Here is a 22059-nt window from a genome sequence, read left to right as displayed (position 1 = left end):
AGAGGACCCGCCATTGAATAACCGGAAACGGAAATGAAAATTAAGCCATCATGTCCTTATCATGTCAACCTGTCAATTGGAAAATTAGTTCTCCAGACGACAACGAAGGCTTTCGGTGGCGTATCGTGTTTCCACGATTTAACACAGAGTTGACACTTCTTTCTAGTTAATTATTTTATGTAAAATACTTTCAATCCACAAAAAAACATATCTATTTATAGCAACAGAAAGTACATATAAAAAAAACTAAACAGAAAGAATTAATAACAAAATAGAGGCGGCTTTGACTTTTTTGTTGATTTTCTGCTTCTACCAGCCGCCTTTAGATGGTCGAATTTTTCGAAAAATATCGGGAAATTCGTAGGAAAATGGTCGCACTTACCCTCTCTAGCAGTTCAGATATGCAATACACATGTTTTCCGAGCACAATATATAAAGAAAATGCATTTTTCACTCCCAATTAACAAAAATTCTGGAGACGCAACCGACATAGATGTTACATCGTCAACGGTCCGTCCAAAAATGACGTAGATCAACCGAAACGACCAATAATATTGAGCTTTGGCGCTCGGTTCATGATTTTTGACGCTAGAGGGAGCCCCAACGCGCGTTTCTCTTTTGTTTCGATGGAAAATTATGTATTTTTTTACCTAAATTTCAAGTTCAAATGGAAATTTAGCAATATAACACTACCTTGGAGACTAAACTACTACCAGGGAAATGTAGCTACATGTTTTCCGAATAAAATGACACCAAACAATAAACAAATAAAATAAAATTCACAAAGATATCGCATTTTTATTACACCAATGTCCGTAATTGTTAATATCATAAAAAATAGATTTTTTGCCTTAAAAAAGGTTTTGAACCTTTAAAATAGTTAAGGAATTATAGATTAACAATAAATATAGTTAACTAGGCAGTTTCAAACCTATCAAACACATATAAATTAGAAAAAAAAAATATCATGGCGGTTCGGTAGCCTTTAGAATATTCAATTAATATAACAAGGATATAACTTTGTTATTCGATATTTAATTAACTGATGTAATATTTAGTTAAATAGAGCCTTATTACATCTATAAATCATAAAACAAGATAGTATTACCCCAACATATAACTTCTACAGGACATTTTGTTAGTCAATGTAATGGCCAAGATTTCTTGCTTTTATTTAACGAATTATGCACTGAATTCAAAAAGAAATCTCATTTGACATGATTCTGTGCTATTCTAATTAAGGTTTTGTAGATTTTTAATAATTTCCAAACCCTAAAACAACACAAGACTAAAGAAGAATTTTGAGTGTTTGATATATTTTGGTTCATCGTAACATCTTTATTTATAACTTGTGCACACTTATTAAACATAAATCTCTTAATATTATATATTCTTTACACGATTAACAGTAAATATTTAGTAAATACAGTATCTTAGAATCTCTAAATAAGAGAAATTAAAAAATTCTAATATACGGAGTTAAACCAAAAGCAACAGGTTAGATATTTCAATTAAATTCAAAGTAATCTTGTTAAATAACATTCTAGTAAGGCTCTAGAGTATATTATTATATACCAGGTACTCAGTAACTTATTTTTTCCTTTCAAACTACATGTTTCAGCATTTTTGATAAACTTCCATTATCTAGAGGGATTTTTTGCTTTTACCATACACATTCTGTACTCAAATAAATAAAACAAGATCTCTCACATGATTTTTTATCATATTAATTAATAATTAAATATCACTGTACATTTTAAACAAATTTCAAGTCCAAAACTAACTCGCCCTGTATAATTCAAGTATAATATGGCCTATTTTAGTATGTATATTCATGAAGGAAGGCCCATTCCTGCTGGAAAGCTTCAATAATTTAGTATTTCTCTTGGAATGGCAATTTTAAATCTAAAACTTAAGTGTAAAAATATGTTTGTATCACCCATGTATGTCTATAAAAATATTACTTAAAATGTGTCTTTCTAATTTCTAAACAGTGGATCACTACCCTGACTTTTTATGTAAAATAAAGAATATTGCAAGCTGTTTTTATATCCATTTCTTTCTAAAATATACCACTCTGTCTTACTGGTAACTGGAAAAAATAAAGAAAATTGTAAGACTACACTATTTCTTCTGATAAATACAAATTATTCAACAATGCTATCTAAATTTACTTAATTTTGTTATTTAGTAGTACTTTGTGTATTCTTTTTGTTCTTTTCTTTCTCGAACCATATCTTCAAACAGAGCTGTTCAAGTAAAGCTTATCGTCTTCCAGTTTTCTTCACTGAAAATCTGGACAATGTCTTCAAGTTGGTGATCAACGTGCTATGCTAATAAGTCGCCTGTTTAAATACAAATATCGTAGCGTAGGTCTCTAAACAGAGGGCTATTGCTCTTGCCTAAAAATGTAGACTCAGTAAAATGTATGTTTATTAAATATAGCGACTTTAGTAGAATTAACAAGTAAAATGCCTACCTTGCAGCTCAAGTCTTAATATAAGAGGGTTTTCATTGCTCATTTTACAGCTCCTAAAATATTCTATAAAACTTTTATTAAAAATTTTTTAAAAACATATCTATTTTAAGTATTTTTCAATCAACTGCCAATTTCCAATTCAAAATTCAAATATAAACCACAGATAAGTATATCAACAAAAAATTGACAACAAAAGATAGGATATTTGAACTACTACGACCACAGAACACGGATCTATCGATACACCCGTGCCACAGAAGCATAAAGAATGTCCACCATCACTTCCGTTCATTAAACGTCAAACTTGACAAACTTCATTTCTGCCTTCTGCTCTGCCTTCCATTTTGTTATTTGTGTCAGTTTTAGCATTTCGTACGTACAATTTCCTAGTTTGATGATTGAATATGGCATTAAATGACGAAAAAAGTGCGTCAAATTCAACCAAAAACAATGTAAAACCGTATGGCAAAGTGATTCTCACGCTGAAAAATCAGCTTTTGCCCGAGGAACGGCTCCTAAACACACCATCACAAAAAGATGGCTTGTGTCTGGATGCTGAAACAGATTTGCGCATTTACGGTTGTGAACTGATACAATCCGCCGGGATTTTATTAAAACTACCTCAGGTAAGCACTCAGCTTTAGAAATACTATGTTTTTATTGTATTTATTTCGTTGGGAACTTGTTATTTAACGTACTTTTTGGCCGCCTTCCTTGTAGGTAGCTATGGCGACTGGACAAGTACTACTTCAAAGATTTTACTACTCCAAAAGTTTAGTACGCCACCCAGTCGAACACACGGCTATGGGCTGTGTTTGTCTCGCCTCAAAGATAGAAGAAGCCCCCCGAAGGGTCAGAGATGTTATTAATGTGTTCACGCATATTCGACAAGTGAACAATGGAAAGTAAGTACCACTTTATTATACGTAAATACGCATTTTTTTCTTTAGTACCATCATATTCTGTTTCTGAACACCTACTAGGGTCAAAATTTATCATTTTATCTTTCAGAAATCTGTAGTTTTGTTTTAATTTATTGATAACTTTAGGTAACCTAATTTGTCTAAAAGTTATCCATAAACGAAACATTATTATCACTAATTCCCATTTTTTTCTGAAGCATAACAATTTTTGTTTATATTTTTATATATGTATAGTGCCAATTTTTTTTGAGATTGTGGATATAATACGATCTTTATTTATTACATATGGGATTCTTATTTAATCCCTTTATTATATAACATTGCCCATGTGGTTTTGATCAGGCTGATTTTAGCTGATATGTTAGGGCTATGTTAGTCGTATATAAGTATATAAAGGTAAATATATAAAATTTGTTTACTTTCAAATCAGGGTTATCGAGGAAATAATCAATATTGTCTTGAATAAATGTAATCGAGTGAGTCAAGGGAATGTAGTATTTTAGTTTCAACTTTTGTATGTTTTGTAGTTTTTTTTATGATTTTACAGATACTTTGAGGATAAAACAAGTTGAAATTAAAATGTTATACCAGTGATCTACTTATTTATATTTATCCATGATCAAAATAATGCTAGGAACATGTTAATGGTTTTTAAACAAACAAGTGATAAAAAGGGGGATTTTAGATGTTCTGTTTGTTGCTATTAGTTATTAAAAGGCTATATTAACTGTTTTATTTGCTATTTTGTCAGAAATATAGTTTTCTTATATTATTAAAACTTGAAATAATGTATTCTGTAATTGTTGAAGTATCAATTGACATTGTTTATTAAAAAACTGGTTAGGAAAAATTATTTAAAAATCTCTGTAGGACAAATTATTCTTTCAGTAAGAAGTAACACATAAACTTGGTTTTATTCTGTACGATTCAGATATTAGAAAATACTCAAAGTATATTGTTATTACAGACTGTGTCCCAAAAATCTGCTCACATTGTACTGGGTGTGTCTTGAAAAAACACATCACCCCTAAGAAGCTGTGGGAATCTGCATTAAATCGCTTAAAACGTCTCCGAGACTAAAAATCGATTATTGGTGAGCATTGGTTTTGATATGGTTTGACCGTTTTTGGATTTGTTCTCAAATTGTAAGCGACAAATCTCTGTTAATTAGTATTAGTTTTAATAGAAGGCAAGTATAAATGAAACTCTTAATAACATATGTCATGTATTACATTTGTTTAGTTTCAGATTTTGTATTTATTTTGGTTTTATAATAATTTATAATAGAATGGGAAAATTAAGGTAGGTTTTAGAAAGAAAAAGGTGGTATATTCTAATACAAAAAGGAACCAGTGTGGTATATTTTTCTTTAAGGCTTTGTATATTGTGTTAAATGAATATTAGGTTATGTTACTCTGTTAAAAAATTTCAAAAAACATCATGAGAAGGAAAAAATAAGTATGGAACACAAGAAAAATTGAAGGGGAATATCAAAAACAGAAGAATTGAAGATAAAATTAACTAAAGACTGGATAGAAACTTGATAAGTCAAAGACGACTTGAAAATGAATTGACATAAAATAGAAGAAGTGTCAAAAATATGTCAAATGTTTGAAGGTAGGCATTTTTGAGGTTTGAGGAATTTTGATACATACATGAAGAAGATTGAGAAACACTTAGTGGGATATGAAGTATTTAAGTGTATGCGTCATGCAACATTAATAAGCTGAATATGGAGTATAAGTCTTATATTTAATTATTAAGATTATATATATTATGATTTTCTAATATTTCTTTTGTCAAAATCTATTATTTATCTCAAATGAAAGTTTAGTAGGTATTGAGGTTAACACTAAGTGGCGGATTCATCTCTCCAAAAAAAGTTATGTATGGGTATTTTGCCATTACAAGAAAATCTACAAAATAAAATAGTTATTTTTTGTAAACGCTGCTGCGTTAATCCAATGGAGACAATTAAAATAGAACGCCAACGGTTTTTGTAGATGTCTCTGTTTAAAAAAAAACAGAGTTTACCAAAAACGCTTTTTATAACTACTAGTGGGTAAATGAATTTCTAGATATATTACGAATTTTTTTGGAACTTTAGTTTCGGAGATATAAATTTAATCGGACCTTTTTAAAAAAATTAATTTTATTTTTCAGAAACTATTAGAGACAGAGTTTACCAAAAACGCTTTTTCTAACTACTAGTGGGTAAATGAATTTCTAGATATATTACGAATTTTTTTGGAACTTTAGTTTCGGAGATAAAATAAAAGTGTTTGCAAATAGTTGCATTTAATTTATTATACAGGGTGTTTCAAAACAAATGCGAAAAATGTCAGGGTTGTGATTCCTTGTTCAAAATAAAGGGTAGTTTGCTTTATAAACGTTGGGTCAAAAGTCAACCATTAGGGAGATATCACGGTACAAAGATGGCTGAAAAATAATGTTTTTATTTTTTTATCTTGAAAACAACGATAGACTAATGAAATTTTATGGAAGCATTACTGTTATGAAAACACACTTTCTGGTAATTTTCTCACTTTTTAAAATGAGTGGAAGGGGTTGAAATAAACTACCCCTATCGTTCTTATTAACGAAATTTAAAGAAAAATCTTATCAAACACATGCAAACATTAATTTGGATAGTTTAGTTTGTTTAGAAACTTTTTTATCTCTTGTGTTTTTTTTTTGATAAAACTCACCGATTTGAAATTAAAAAATAAAATGTAAAGCATTAGGTACATGTCAGGACAAAATATATTTTAAGATAAAGAATCTAGTGGGCTGCTGTAATTTTTATAGGAAAAAATCTAGTCGGCCGCTGTCACTTTTTAGGATGTTTCTAATATTATTTTATTTGACATTACTCTACTGCAAATGTAACGATATTATTACGAAATAAAACTGTTTTACAGCAGCCCACTAGATTCTTTATTTAAAAATGTTTTTTGTCCTGACATGTAATGCTTTACATTTTATTTTTTAATTTCAAATTGGTGAGTTTTATCAAAAAAACACAAGAGATAAAAAAGTTTCTAAACAAACTAAACTTTCCAAATTAATTTTTGCATGTGTTTGATAAGATTTTTCTTTAAATTTCGTTAACAAGAATGATAGGGGTAGTTTATTTCAACCTCTTCCACTCATTTTAAAAAAGTGAGAAAATTACCAAAAGTGTGTTTTCATAACAGTAATGCTTCCATAAAATAAAAATTAGTCTATCGCTTTTTCGAGATAAAAAAATAAAAACATTATTTTTCCGCCATCTTTGTACCGCGATATCTCCCTAATGGTTGACTTTTGACCCAACGTTTATAAAGCAAACTACCCTTTATTTTGAACAAGGAATCACCCCCTGAAGTTTTTCGCATTTGTTTTGAAACGCCCTGTATAGCAAACTATTTAAAATAGTTTTTTTTCTTTGTTCTTTGTATTTTTTTTTGCTTCCGAAACTTTCCGAAACGTTAAGCAGTTTTTTGTCCATTAGGCAAATTTGTTTACTGGTAGACCACTGCTGACAATTAGTCTCTGTTGGATTAACGCAGTAGTGTTTACAAAAAATAACTATATTATTTTGTAGATTTTTTTGCGAGGGGGCAAATACCCATATAAGACTTTTTTGGGGACATAAGTTTGAATTTTACATCTATCCATGATGTTTCTGACAATGACAGCTCTGTGTTTTAGTGTTCTTGTTGAATCTTAAAACTAATTTAAAATAATTAAATTTTTTAGAGACAAAAATCAAGTGTTTTAGGAATATTTTGTTATTGTAATTTAAATGTCTGTCAAAAAGTATCACACAGTTCTTGTCAAGAACATCTGGTTTGGTGTAGAAAAGCTTTAACTAAATTGTTAGTTTTATGGGTACCATGACGTCGTTTTTTACAGTTAAATGCAAGTTTAAGAAAATTCAACACTAAATTAATTTTCTGATTTTATTGTTATCATTACTATTATTATCAAGTGGTATATAAGTTGTAGTGTCATAGTGTATTCCGTCTTTTCATGAAGAGCCTAGTCACTTAATGAAAAGAACTAACCTAATAAGATAACTAGGATCTTCATGAAAAAACGGAATTCACTATGTGACTACGGTATATATAAATTTTGGTGTAATTTCCCATATAAGTGGTATTCATTATCATCATTTTCAACTTATTCAACTGTATCCAATTATGGTGTTGGGCCCATTGTTCTATTGTTGGCTATGCAGGCACCTGCTATTTTCCTGATATCATGGTCCCATCTCAGGTTCGGTCTTCTTCTAGGCCTCTTAATTCCTCGGGGGTGACATGCTATAATTTTTGTGGTCCATCTGTTGTCCGTCCTTCTTGCCAGGTATCCTGCCCATATTGCCACTTGAGGGATTTGATTCTGTGGCTGACATCTATTGCCTGGGTCTTGTGTCATATCCACTCTATTCTTTTACGGTCTACCTTGGTTATTTCCAGCATATTTCGTTCCATTGGGCGTTGTGCGATCTGTAGTTTCCTTATAATGTCCCTTTTAAGTGTTGTAGGTCATCATGCATAGGACATGACTGGTAGTACTTTCCCATATAACTGGGATTATATGGTGTTAAATGATAATATGTGGTCTGTCATTATTAGACATATCATTTGTTCATATAAAGCATTGTCTGTCCAACAAGAAGACATGACAGTGACATTCGTTGTTATCTGCCATTTTAATTCGCATATAAATTGTATTTTCTGTCATTTTTATCAATAATTGATATCGTTTAAAAAATATCAGCTGCAAAGGAATATATGACAGTCAAAGATTGTCTGTCATTTTTCCAAAAATATATGTCCAAAAATATACAGTGTATCTCAAAAAACCGCCCAACGAAAGAAAAGAATCAATTTCTAGAGACAACATCCAAAAATTGACAAAAGACAATTTACTGTTGAATTAAAGTGACATTTTTTTCTGACAATATTGGAAAAGATATGACAATATAAATTTTATATTCCAGTTGCTATTTTTCCTTGCACAAAAGCCAGTATCTGAGACGGTTCCACAAAGGCCAGCTCGCCATCTTCTATCCAACTCTCCGTCTTCGACATTTTCTACATTTCCTGATCTACAGCCCGACGTTATTATATTAATTTTTTAAATGTTTTTTTTTGTGGTTTATTATGAAAATATTAATATTGGCTGGCTTCCATGGTAAACATATTTATGTGCGATTCATATGTTTCAAACAGTCTTTCGTGCATATATTTTTCACATCCCTGGATTAGTGTTGTCCAGTCACATTTTTTATTTAATACTACTAATGTTATGGGGTATACTTAAGGTTATGCAACAAAAAAAAACACGTAGCCAGTATACAATGTGTCCCAGAAATAAGTGCAAGTGTTTTAAATGGTTCAACCCCAGAAACACGTCTACGAGGTTTTTATCGTGAAAATTTTTTTTGAAAATCCGGAATTTTTTGAAAAAATTTTTGGAATTTTTTTAGTTTTTAGTTAAAAAACATAATTTCTTGATAATAGATAGTAGATTAAATTTATAAGAAAGAAAATCCAGAAAAGATCCAGTGGTTCTCAAAATTTGAGCAAAAAATCATTTTTTTTGAGTAAAATAACTCCGTTATTTTGGACTTATTTGAAAAAACGATAAAGAGAACATATGTTTCTTTTATCGAAATCTACCACCCCTTAAAATACTTGCACTTATTTCTGGGACACCCTGTATACAGCTACAGTCTGTCCATCAAAAAGATACGTGGCTGTGCCATTTTTGTCTGTCATTTTAATCCATAGATAATTGTATTTTCTGTTATTTTTTTGCATGTAGTCTGCTAAAATGTACCTTGGCTCGTTTGATTATAAAGATCAAAGAAATTCTAGATAATATACAGGGGTAACTTGAACTTGATTTTTTTATTGTATTATACAAAATTTTTAGCTGAAAAGGTAAGAATATAATGTTCACTTTTTGTATTAGAATATCTCCAACACATAAATTTAACTAGTTTATATCAAGACAGAATACATTTATATATTTTTATTTAGAAAAATTATTGCGTTTCTTGCCTTTTATTAAAATACTGATAATTCCAAAAAATGTCAAACCATATTGACGTCGGTAAAAATGGAAGATAAGAAGACTCGAAGAAAAATCCAGAATGTTTTAGAATTATTTTTGACCATCGTAACCATACATTTTCATTGTCTATTAATTTTTTTAGAGTTTTTTCAGAACCTTACTAGCTGTTGTGAGAAAATTGATACTAACGGGATAGACAATAATGTAAAAAGGGCTCGAAAAAAATCATAATAATGATGGTAAGATTACCCTAAAAGTAATAACAATGGTAAGGAACAGGTAACAAGAAAAATGGTGGCATAGTTTAAAATCTTTTTTTATTTAAATCAATTCAAAGTTATGCTTCAGAAAAAAAACTAAGTTGAAACTTGGAGAACTTAAACTTTATCACCATTTTATTTAATTTTTTTTAAAATTAATTTTCTTAAAAAACTATTCTTATTATTATGTGACTCCAAATTTCAATTCAATTTTTTTCATTCTTCATCCCAAAAAACAGTATTTTGTTTGTAATAATAACATTTTTGATACAGGAAGAATCAAAAGTTTCTTCCTGTGGTATGTACGCGGTTTCAAGAAAGTTTTATTTTTCACAGTCCTATTCATCCAGTTATTTTGGACCAGAACTATATTCACACGAAAAATTTAGTGATAAAAGCCGAGAGAAGAGTTTTGAAAGAACTAGGATTCTGCGTTCATATCAAACACCCTCACAAGGTAATTTACATATAGAGTGCGTTTTTTTTTTCAAAAAAGATGACTATTCAAGCCCTGCACACAAAGAAACCTTGGATTTTCTAGTCTTAATATGTTATTATATCTGTCATATTCAAATCTTTCTTTACTTATTTTCTGTCATTATCCCACTTCTGGTGTTCACGTTGCAGTGAATCCCAAGGATGTTATTGCCTAATTTTTCATACTAAATTTAGTACATTTTTAATATGAAAGAATAGCGTTTCGATTATGTTTTCCAGCAAAGTTTCATCGTACTAAAAAATCATTTTTATTCATCATAGAGGTCATGTAAGAACCGCAATATGGTAATCTCAAAACAATTTCCGATGCACGTGATGAACTTTGAGTGATAAACGATGGTGACAGCGCTGCCAGATTGTGATGGATTTATCTTGAGACGAATATTACTTTATAAGCGACAAACAATATATTTATTATATTATTTTTTACGTTTTATTTTTAGTTTAATAACTAATATTTTAGTAATTAATTATTGATTTATTTCTTTTATAGCTTATTTTACTTATTACATATTTGCAAAACTAGTCCATTATGAAGATTATTCCAAGCTTTATTATGGGTTATTTATTTATTTATTGATGTTCATCTTACAACGCCATAAGTGGTAATAACAAGTAAGAAGGTGCTATTAATGCACAAACTAATAATCACAGAATTTAATAAAAACTAACTTGGTGAAGTGGTGTAATGTGCTTATCAATCAAACTTACTTCTCTGACTGCCGTCAAGGATAATAAAGGGCCTTTTATTGTCACGTTCTCGTTCAAAATAGTTTATCAGGAAGCTACAAGCTCTTTGCTTCGACTGTTTAAATGCTTCGGCATATTTTCAACACATAATTTCAAGAAATGCAATACAAAAATTCGAAAATTTAGTTCTTAAAAGAACTGTTCGTGCTTAAAACTGCAATTTAAAAAAAAACTACGAAAATAAGCAAAAAAACGAGAATTACAAATATTTAACACCAACACGATATTATACAAAATAATGACTGACTCTAGGTTAATTGTCAAATAATAAAGGACAACATTGCTGAACGCGGCGCAATGTGACCAATGTGTGCAGCTTTAATCTAAATAAAATATCTGTTATAATCATTAAAATCTATAATCTATAAAGTAAAATGAAGAGCTGCTTGGTATCTTATATTATACAACAAATTTAAACATTTTTGGCAAAATTTCATTTAGTCAGATTTATAGACTTTAATGTCAATGTCGATATGATTGATGACGTGCATCGGAAAATGTTTTGCGATTACATCTGTCATATTCATTTACTTTTGTAAATCTTCCTTTACTTATTTTCTGTCATTATCCCACTTCTGGTGTTCAAGTAAGAGATTTCAGTGAACCCAAGGGATGTTATTGTCTACTTTTTGTACTAAATTATTTTATTTACTAAATTATACTACTAAAATTATTTTTATTCTTCATAGAGGTCATGTAAGAACCAAAATAGTATGTTTTTCATCTTCGAATTCAATTATTGAGCTTGAATGGTCAACTTTCGCGAAATAGACTATAGCAATAGACCTGCATAAATTATTGTTATTTAATTATTTCTTTTTTCAGATCATAGTGTTGTATCTTCAAGTTTTGGGTTACGAAAATAATCAAAAACTGATGCAGTACTCCTGGAACTACATGAATGACGCTTTAAGAACTGACGTTTTTGTTAGGTAAGATATTGTATTTTATTCTCGGATATTATTCCCGATAGTTCATACGAAGTTAAGCGACGGTTAAGGAACTATAAGGTTAATCTACTGGTATAAGCTGCATTTAGACACTGACGTAGGCTATTGACATTGCCACGGCCGAGGATCGAGGTTCGGATTTCGCGTAAACAAAATAGGCCTCGTTCAGATTAATCTTGGCAGCGGATTGAACCTTGGCTCGTTCAGATTAACCTTGGCAAAAGGAGGCGTTAACTTAAAACACTTTACTTACTTTATTTATTTATATTTATATTATTTATTTCCAGGTACCAACCCGAAACAGTGGCGTGCGCCTGTATTTATCTCACGGCCCGTAAACTTAAATTACCTCTACCGAAAAGCCCTCATTGGTACATCATTTTTGGAGCCACGGAAAAAGAAATCAGAGACATCTGCGTCAAAATCCTGAAACTTTACAATAGATCAAAGGTACGAATACTTTTTTTTATCTATTTTAATTTTTTTTACCCTATTTTTTTTTGTATTTTACAGCCAAATATCGACGATTTAGAGAGACAAGTGGAAGAATTATGCGAAAAATACAAATCGGAACGGATCAAGGTTAAAGGAATTAGCGGAGAGAATTCGCCAACCAATGAATCGCAAAATGTTCAAAAAACCTCCGCCCATAACGCCTGGGGTGGATTTATTAGGTGAGGCTTATTTAACGATGTTTTTTTTTCGGTATTTTAAAAATCAGTTCATTTACAAAAAAAACGTGATGCATTACATATAATATGTGAATATGTAATGCATTACATATTATATGTAATGTATTCAGAATAGAGCTAGAGTAGTTTGGTCATAGTTTCATTATATAGTTTTGAGATTTCTTTAAAAAACATTACATCTAATGCGTAATGTAGAGTACGAATGAACTAAGAAAAGGCCACGAGCGCCATTGCCTAGGTATTGTTTGTCTCTCTCTCTCTCTTGCACTGGCGGATAGATTTTTTAAAATAAAGTAACATATATGTAATGTTTTTTAAACAAACTATGAACTACTCTGAATGCATTACATATTATGATATGTAAAACATTACCTATAATATGTGATGCATTACATATATGTAATGTACTACATATTATGTAATGTATTCAGAATAGAGCTAGAGTAGTTTGGTCATAGTTTCATTATATAGTTCTGAGATTTCTTTAAAAAACATTACATCTAATGCGTAATGTAGAGTAAGAATGAGCTAAGAAAAGGCCACGAGCGCCATTGCCTTGGTATTGTTTGTCTCTCTCTCTCTCTCTCGCACTGGCGTATAGATTTTTTAAAATAAAGTAACATATATGTAATGTTTTTTTAAACAAACTATGAACTACTCTGAATGCATTACATATTACGATATATAAAACATTACCCCTATATGTGATGCATTACATATAATGTGATGCATTACATATATGTAATGTACTACATATTATATGTAATGTATTCAGAATAGAGCTAGAGTAGTTTGGTCATAGTTTCATTATATAGTTCTGAGATTTCTTTAAAAAACATCACATCTAATGTGTAATGTAGAGTATGAATGAGCTAAGAAAAGGCCACGAGCGCCATTGCCTAGGTATTGTTTGTCTCTCTCTCTCTCTCTTGCACTGGCGTATAGATTTTTAAAAATAAAGTAACATATTTGTAATGTTTTTAAAGAAACTGAAGTACTCTGAATGCATTACATATGATATGTAAAACATTACATATAATATGTAAAACATTACATATAATATGTAAAGCATTACATATTATATGTAATATTTTTTTTAAATAAAGAAAATTATTTTTTTTCTAGTCGATCGGGAAGCCATATGCCTCCACCAATGAGCGAGAAGAGGTCACGCTCCAGGTCGGAAACGCGATCGCCTGATAGGAAGCACAAAAAGAACAAAAAGCACAACAGATCCCGCAGCAGATCGCAATCGAGGACCCACAAGAAAAGCCACAAAAGGAAAAGCTACTCCCGATCGCGAAGTAATTCGCCGCACAAATCTAGGAAGGCCAGGTAAGCTTAAGTGTTTTTTTTTTGTATATTTTAACACACCTTGTATAGAAAAGGGTGTGTCAAAATATGTCTAGTGTCACGTTTCAATGAATCTTTGATATGTATAGTCTGTAAAACGAATAACTTTGAATTTGACAGTTCCCGCGGGCTTTTCTAGTGTTAATTTTATTAGGTTAGCAACTTGCGGCCATGCTGACGCAATGCCGTCTCTAATAGAACAGCCACGGATCGAGATTTATGACGTCACGCTAGTTAGATACTACGGATTAATAAATATGTTGTAGAATACATGGAAAACATAATTATTCCTCATATTTTTGGTTTGTATTTTAAAAATGATATAGTTTACATGAAATATACATAATATACAGTTAATAAACACAATATATATACCTATTTATAGTAATAAATACTTTGGCAGATAAACTATGAACCATACAAATGCAGCAAATGTTTTACAATATGGCTGAAATCGTACTCCACAGTCATTGTAGATAGTTTTTGTGTTAAGAATAATAATTTTAAAAAAATATGTGTCATCTTTTGACAAGTTTATATTAGTTTATTAATTGCAGTAAACATTATAATATATAAATAAATTTTGTGACTGCAAATAATAATACATCACTAGTAGAATTAGTAGATATTGAATGTTTTTGTTAAATTAGATCGATTTTCAAACCCCAAAATTTAAAATATATTTTACATTTTACCCATTATCTTATGTACTACCTATTCATTATTTGTATATTGTAAAACATTTGCTGCATTTGTATGGTTCATAGTTTATTTGCCAAAGTTGTATTTATTAACTGTATATTATGTATATTTCATGTAAACTATATCATTTTTAAAAATACAAACCAAAGATACGAGGGAATAATTATGTTTTCCATGTATTCTACTTATTATATTTATTAATCCGCAGTATCTAACTAGCGTGACGTCATAAATCTCGCTCCGTGGCTGTTCTATTAGAGACGGCATTGGTCTAATATTTAGAAATGTCAAAAGCTGTTGACATTTTTACTTTTGTCAATTATGACATTTCGTGTTGATTTTGCAAGAAGAGGAAGAACTGTCACTTGTTTTATTATTTTCCTTTTCTATTTCACCAAAGTAAAAAGAGTTACCTATCTGATTCGTTCAGGCACTCAATTTAAAGAATATCAGTAACTTTTTTGACAGAGGGATTTTATATTTGCCATCTTGGTAAAAAATAACGGTCAAAATTCAAAGTTATTCATTTTATAGACTATATAGGGGGAGAAAGAGGTCGAGATCAGGTAATGATCAATTTTTTGTTGTGTGTATTTTGACGCACCCTGTATACGAAAAGTTTGCAACAAATGGATCTTTTTAATTTTTGTTATACCTGAACGACTTATTATGGTGTTTTATGAAGTTTTATTAATTTTTTTTATGTACAAGGAGCGAAAGAAGTCCAGATCGATCAGTAACAATCCACTTTTTGTTGTATGTATTTTCACGACCCCTGTATATGAAGTCTGCTACACTAATTGATTTTGATATTATTTTTATAATGACTCATTAAACTGGCTATTATGAAGTTTCTTCAATTTTTTTCTTATATACAGGGATAGAAAGAAGTGTAGATTGGTTAGTAAAGATCCGATGTTTTTTGACGCACCTTGTATACGAAAAGTTCGCTACACAAATTGATTTTTTTATTTTATTTTTATAACTACTTACCAGGCTGTCTATTATGCAGTGTCATTCAATTTTTTCTTGTATACAGGGACAGAAAAAAGTCGAGATCTGTTAGTAACGATCGCGAGACGAAGAACGATCGCTACATTGACAGGTATGACAAGTATGACAAAGATGCCAAATACAAAGATCACGACAGGGACAGCAAGTACAAAGAAGACAGGGATCGGGATAGATACGATAAATATGAAGACAAAAAGGACAGCAAAAAATACGATAGAGACGAGAAACACAGGGACAGAGATGACAAATACAGGGATAGGGAAGAAAAGTACTCTTCGAGGGACGAGAAGTACAAAAAATCGAAGTACCGGGACGAAGAAAGGTCGAAAGACCGAAGAAGAAGGAGTTAAAAAAGATTTTTTTAGGTGTATATTATTTCTTAAAGTAAATTAGAGACCTACGATGTAAAAAAAGTGTACAGTTAAGTTTTCAAATAAATTATATTTTGATCAAAACACAACTTCTCTTTATTTATTCACATAAACAAAAAAAACTCTAAAACCGCCTTTTTACAATTATTATATTAACTTATATGTTTCTGCTCTCTGTTCTTACATTTAGTAAAAAAATAAAACTATACAACAATACTATGATTAAGCTATTATTATGAGCGTGTGTGAGAGAAAAAAATTGACAAAAATTTTTGCATTCCACACGGTTTTTTACAGCGTCTTTTTTTTAGAGTTCCAACTAGATCCGTTGAGCCACCCTGTAGATACATTGCACGATCGAAAATAAATACATAAAATCAAGTATTAAGGAAGTTATAATTATATTACTTTATTTCTGGTCTAGATTTATTATAATTCTACAGGGTGTGCTAAAAATAGATGTCATGGTGATTGATTCAAATATTTTTATCACATAATATGTGGAAAAAGTAAGGTTAGGTGACAATATATCGAGAAAAGTCCGTAAGAAAAGTTGTTCAGAATCTTATTTTACATCTGTGTACGAAATTTCATAAATATACAGGGTCTTACAAAAAAACTTTATTTTTTGAAAAACCTTGTATATTTATGAAACTCGCTACATAGTCGTAGAATCACATTCGGAATAACTTTTCTCTATGATATTTTTCGATATTTTGTGTTTTAACTATTAACTTTCATAAATATACAAGAACTTTCAAAAAGTGACATTTTTTGAAAATCCCTGTATATATATTTACGAAACTCGCTACACAGACGTAGAATCAAATTTTGAACAGCTTTTCTCTCTTGACATTTTACGATATTTTGTGTCTTAATCCCATTTTCTGCAGAAATATACAGGGACTTACAAAAATTATATTTTTTGAAAACCCCTGTATCTATATTTACGAAACGCGCTACATAGACGTAGAATAAAATTCTGAACAACTTTCCTCTTTGACATTTTTCGATATTGTGTCTTTAACCCATTTTTTGCATAAGATCCAACACAAGGACCTCTCTGATTTCCTACAATGACAGTTCTGTCATTGTAGCAAATACAGAAGTCCTTATTACATGAAAAAAGTCATTCTGATATACGTCAAAATGACTTCATTATTTGTTGATTTTTTAAAATTGAAGAAATTTTGAATAAACCCTTTTTCAATATAGTAATTTTAACGATAAAAAAATTGACACTTTTTGGCGCACCCTGTAAAATAATTTTTGTTAACAAAAATCAGTCCCAAAGCTTCAGATATTTTCGTTTTTTCCCGTAGTTTTATAAGTACTGTCTAATAATTTTTGACCAAAAAATAAACCACTAATAAAAAATATAATTATAACTTCCCAGTCTACTTGATCATACGTATTTGTTCTTCTGTGGTATTAAGATATTAAAACGACCACTAGTGGCGGGGGGTGGTTATGTCAATTTTTCTCCTAACAGTATTCAAAGAAATATACTCTAAAAAATACCATATTTATCTCAGTGTCGTAGATAGAAACCTGTATATGTTTCCGAAATTTTAAATTAAAACAGAACAAAAAAAATGCCGATTTATCCATCCACAAACACATTTTTTGTTCAACTATACCAACTAAACAAAGAAAAAACAAAAACTAAACACAACAAATACAAAAAAAACTAGACACAAACACGATTAAAACTTCAAGTCGGAAGGAGATAAATCGGCACCAGGTAACAAAAATAAATTAAAAACAACAAACAAATTCTCGAAACTTCGCGCGCTCCTTCGCCATTTCGTCAAGAATTCCGAAACCGTCGTTTTTTCGAAATTTTTGAAAAAATAAACGGCCCTGTTCCATCAGTAAAAAAACGGGTTTTGGAAAAACGTGTCGCCTGCGCCCAAATTTCTGACGTTCGGACTGGAAAACGTGGGGAAACGGGTATAGCGGTTAGGTAGGATCGGTCTAGTGGGAACTGTTAAATCTCTGAAAGGCATTATGCTTGTTCTGAGGCCCGGATAGCCTAAAACATTCACAATTAGTACGTTTTGCAATCAAATAAAACCTTAAAACTACGTAGTTATAGACAAAAAAATTAAATAAATATTTCAAATCACCTATAATATTAAAAATTAAAAAAAAATCTATAATCAAATCGCGTCTACATAGCAGACATTTAAAAAAAATCCACGGTATATTATTTTATTTTCTGATAACATACAAGAGAATATCTTTCTTTAATTTGATTTTAAATTACTTTAAAATGATTCAAAACGAGTCTCTGCTTAAAAACAAATCGCTATAAAATGTTATAAAGTGTGTTCCAATTACATATAATATTTAATGCATCACATTATATGTAATGCATTGCTTGTTATATATAATTAATTACCTATTATATGTAATATATTACTTGTTATATGTAATGCATTACACATTATATGTAATACATTGCATATTATAGGTAATGCGTAGTATATATTATACGTAATGCATTGCATATTATATGCAATGCATTACATATTATGTGGATTACATATCATATGTAATGTACACGTTATATGTAATGCATTGCTTGTTATATATAATGCATTACCTGTTATATGTAATACATTACTTGTTATATTTAACGTATTACATATTATATGTAATGCATTGCATATTATAGGTAATGCATTGCATATATTATATATAATGCATTGCATATTATATGTAATGCATTACATCGTATATGTAATGGATCACATATTATATGTAATGTGTTACACGTTATATGTAATGCTTTTTTTAACATATAATATGTAATGCATTCAAGATAAATTTAAGAAATAATTCCAAGTTTGTATGAGTTTTATAGACAACTCAGTATCTTGTATGTTATGTAGTAAAGAAAATAAATACCATATGTTACACTCTTAAAAGATATTAAAACGAATAAAAATTTATAATAATAAAAAAGATACCCATATATTAACTTCAAAAAAAAAATGTTTATACGTCAAATATTGTATTATGTACATAAAGAAAGTAAACTTATAGCATGCTAAAAAAATACTACTATAGTCTTCCTTCGGCTAAAATAAAACTATGATTAAACTGTAGTAAATTTAGACATAAATATGCAATGCTGTGAGATAATATAATCAATTAGATCAATTCATTTCTCCTTATAATTACATGGAATGTTTTAAAATTACGTTTATATATACATAGCATAACAATTCCATATATTAGATATTACATTTTATTTAAAACAATTTCAATAATTAGATATTTTTTAAAACGTAATTTTAAACTATTCCATGTAAGCCATTAAAATATCACAATTTTCCCCAACCTTCAATAAAAAAACTTAAGAAAGCCATCTTAAACTTTTAACATTACACGCATTCCAGTTTCATTGATATAATATGCCCTCCTTTCTTAGTTTTTTTTATTCAAAGGCCCCCAACAGAATACTTTTAACGCCCAGTATATTTCAAAACAGCATTAATTTTTCAATACCAATTTGATTGTAGCACAGAAAAAAAGAATTAAAATTAAATTAATATTTAAAACAGATATTAAATATAAGAGAAAAAAAAAATAATAGGCTATATCAGCCATTATATTTATATAGGGTGATGAAAAAAACTAGAACCGCCTTCTCTTACCCCTTCCACCTCCAAAACCACCGCCCATAGGATTCCACGCCTCCAGATACTGAGCCTTTTGCCTACCGTGATCCTCGGCAACGCGCACGCTGAGCGGCAACATCGCGCTGTCCAGCAGCTTGCCATCTAGGTTGGCGATCGCCGCCTGCGCTTCTTCGCCCCTTGCATACCTTTAAAAACATTATATAACATACATTACATATTATATGTAATGCATAACTTGTTATATGTAATGTATTGCTTGTTATATGTAATGTATTTCTTGTTATATGTAATGCATAACATTTAGAAACATTATATACCATACATTACATATTATATGTAATGCATTTCTTGTTATATGTAATATATTACTTGCTATATGTAATGTATTACATATTATATGTGATGCATTACGTGTTATACATAATCCATTACTTGTTATATGTAATGCATTACTTGTTATATGTAATGTACTACATATAATGATAATGCATTACATATTATATGTAACGCATTACAAATTATATGTAATGCATTACATATAATATGTAATGTTCAATATTATTACCGGACAAAAGCGACTCCTCTGGGTAGTCCCGTGTGTTTGTCCTTCAGCACTGTTTTTTGAATAATTTCGCCATAGTCTTTGAACAAATTTTCGACGTCTTGCTCTGTCACATCTTTAGGCAGATTCGTGATGTACAAGTTCGAATCTTTCATGTCGGTTCCCGGTGGTCTTGAGTAGGATACTTTAAGTCGTTTATTTCTATTATAAAATTGAAAAAAGAGCAATATATTATTATTTCTGCGTATTTATTTAAAAAAAATCATTAAATTCAGAGGATGCAACCACACCATCCTCGAAAAAGCGGATCGGCGTAACTAATGTTAACCTTGAATCGATTTCCAGCGATTACTGGAAATCGTTTCAAGGTCGTTACGCCGATCCGCTTTTTCTAGGATAATGTGGATGCACCCTCAAGGAGTTTCAAAAAAATTACAGTAATACCAACCCCCATATACTCTGAGTCATTTATTTTTATAATAAAAGTAAAATAAAGTAATATTTTTTGTTCTTAATGTTGTCTGGATATTTAATCAATAAACACTTTCTTTCTGCTTATTTATTTAAAGAAAAATATTAAATTATGATGAAATTAAAAAAAATTGCAGTAAAACCAACCCCCACATAACCCCCTCAAAAAGCAATATTTTCGTTTCATAATCTTGTATTTGACTATTGAATTAATACACTATTTTTTCTGCTGCATTTATTTACAAAAAAAATCACTAGATTCTGATGAAACTCAAAGAAAAAATCACAATAATATTAACCCTCACATTTATACCTATATTAAACAAATATGTTACCTGAAATTAAACCCATTTAGAGCGTCAATGGCTTTGGTAGCATCCTCTTCCTTGTAGTACTTAACGAACCCAAATCCGAAGCTATATCCTGTCTTATAGTCCCTCATAATTTTAATACTTTCTATATTACCAATAGGACCGAATATTTGCACTAGATCCTCTTCGGTGGCGAACTGCGGTATATAATTGACTATAAGCTTGGTTTTATCAATGTCTCCTGAATAGCTATCACCAGCCCCATTATTCTGGTCCATACTACTGCCGGAAGTGTCGTTAAAATGTAGAATTTCGCTCTCCTGGATATTTGACGCGAACTGAAAATGAATTTGACATTTTGCTGCTTTGTTCATTTGTTACTACCTGATCATGACATCCTCAGATACAGTAATTGAATAATAAATATTATTTCAGATAATGTTTGTTATTCAACAGATACAGCTTGAATATGTTGCAAAATATAAAACTGAATAAACATTTAGGGGTAATTTAAACAGTGTTAATTATTCCAAACAAAACAATACTCACTGGGAATGATCCTAGTTGTGTCCCAAACATATCTGCAAGCGAAGATTACTGTCAACAATATGCAACGCAAATTGGTAGTAAATAAACGGTATTTAAAGCATGTCGAAATCTAAATCTCTAATCCAAAATAAACACAGATTTTTCAGACGATTAATTCACGTTATATAAGAAAATTGTTAAACGTCAACTCTCTGGAAAATCTTAGGTTAGGATAACCGGTTTTTGACAAGATCAGAGATTATGTTTTTTTTTCATATATTATTGTTAATAAAATAATATAATATCACCAAATTACAACAATTAAAGCCTGTCAGCTAATTACGCGCTTACCTTGTTTATGTATTTCTAAAGTTGATTAAAATTCCAAATTAAAATCGTGAAAATAAAAAGTACTTTAGCTCTTAAAAGACCGGTTTTCTACTGGAGACGAAGTCGAATATTTAAAATTGGAACAATCT

General features: G+C 30.1%; 2 protein-coding genes and 1 long non-coding RNA gene across 6 annotated transcripts in view; 1 reads left to right on the top strand and 2 right to left on the bottom strand.

Annotated features, from left to right (window-relative positions):
* The window catches only part of LOC115882589 (cyclin-L1-like), a 26211-nt gene extending 9797 nt beyond the window's left edge, over nucleotides 1-16414 (top strand). The window contains exons 2-9 of one of the 2 annotated variants that reach the window (XM_030900782.1): nucleotides 2922-3105; nucleotides 3200-3384; nucleotides 10065-10185; nucleotides 11802-11908; nucleotides 12214-12376; nucleotides 12440-12600; nucleotides 13744-13953; nucleotides 15713-16414. In XM_030900782.1, coding sequence (XP_030756642.1) covers nucleotides 2922-3105; nucleotides 3200-3384; nucleotides 10065-10185; nucleotides 11802-11908; nucleotides 12214-12376; nucleotides 12440-12600; nucleotides 13744-13953; nucleotides 15713-16037 — 1456 coding nt within the window. In that variant the 3' untranslated portion in view covers nucleotides 16038-16414. Of the gene's footprint in view, nucleotides 1-2813; nucleotides 3106-3199; nucleotides 3385-10064; nucleotides 10186-11801; nucleotides 11909-12213; nucleotides 12377-12439; nucleotides 12601-13743; nucleotides 13954-15712 lie in introns of those variants that run through there. The other variant, XM_030900781.1, reaches the window with a different exon arrangement.
* Nucleotides 1752-2617, bottom strand: LOC115882592. Of its 3 annotated transcripts, none has more exons than XR_004050215.1 (4): nucleotides 2480-2617; nucleotides 2175-2402; nucleotides 1965-2092; nucleotides 1752-1905 (listed from the first exon to the last, which is right to left on the bottom strand). It is a non-coding gene; the product is annotated as an uncharacterized LOC115882592 (long non-coding RNA). The 3 variants fall into 3 exon arrangements; XR_004050213.1 differs by having other exon boundaries at nucleotides 1752-1911; nucleotides 2198-2402; XR_004050212.1 differs by having other exon boundaries at nucleotides 2198-2402.
* Nucleotides 16415-17159: 745 nt separating the features above from the next.
* Nucleotides 17160-22057, bottom strand: LOC115882591 (sex-lethal homolog). The gene is made up of 6 exons (XM_030900783.1): nucleotides 21932-22057; nucleotides 21602-21633; nucleotides 21077-21390; nucleotides 20274-20471; nucleotides 19724-19893; nucleotides 17160-18093 (listed from the first exon to the last, which is right to left on the bottom strand). Exons 2-6 carry the CDS (start codon nucleotides 21629-21631, stop codon nucleotides 17930-17932), a joined length of 876 nt encoding a protein of 291 aa, XP_030756643.1. The 5' UTR covers nucleotides 21632-21633; nucleotides 21932-22057; the 3' UTR covers nucleotides 17160-17929.
* Nucleotides 22058-22059: the final 2 nt, after the last annotated feature.

The sequence above is a fragment of the Sitophilus oryzae genome, unplaced genomic scaffold, assembly GCF_002938485.1.
Source record: "Sitophilus oryzae breed Bouriz unplaced genomic scaffold, Soryzae_2.0 scaffold_1789_pilon_pilon, whole genome shotgun sequence".
Classification (NCBI taxonomy): Eukaryota; Metazoa; Arthropoda; class Insecta; order Coleoptera; family Curculionidae; genus Sitophilus; species Sitophilus oryzae.
The sequence above is the reverse complement of the archived record's forward strand: the minus strand, read 5'-3'. Positions and strand labels throughout refer to the sequence as shown.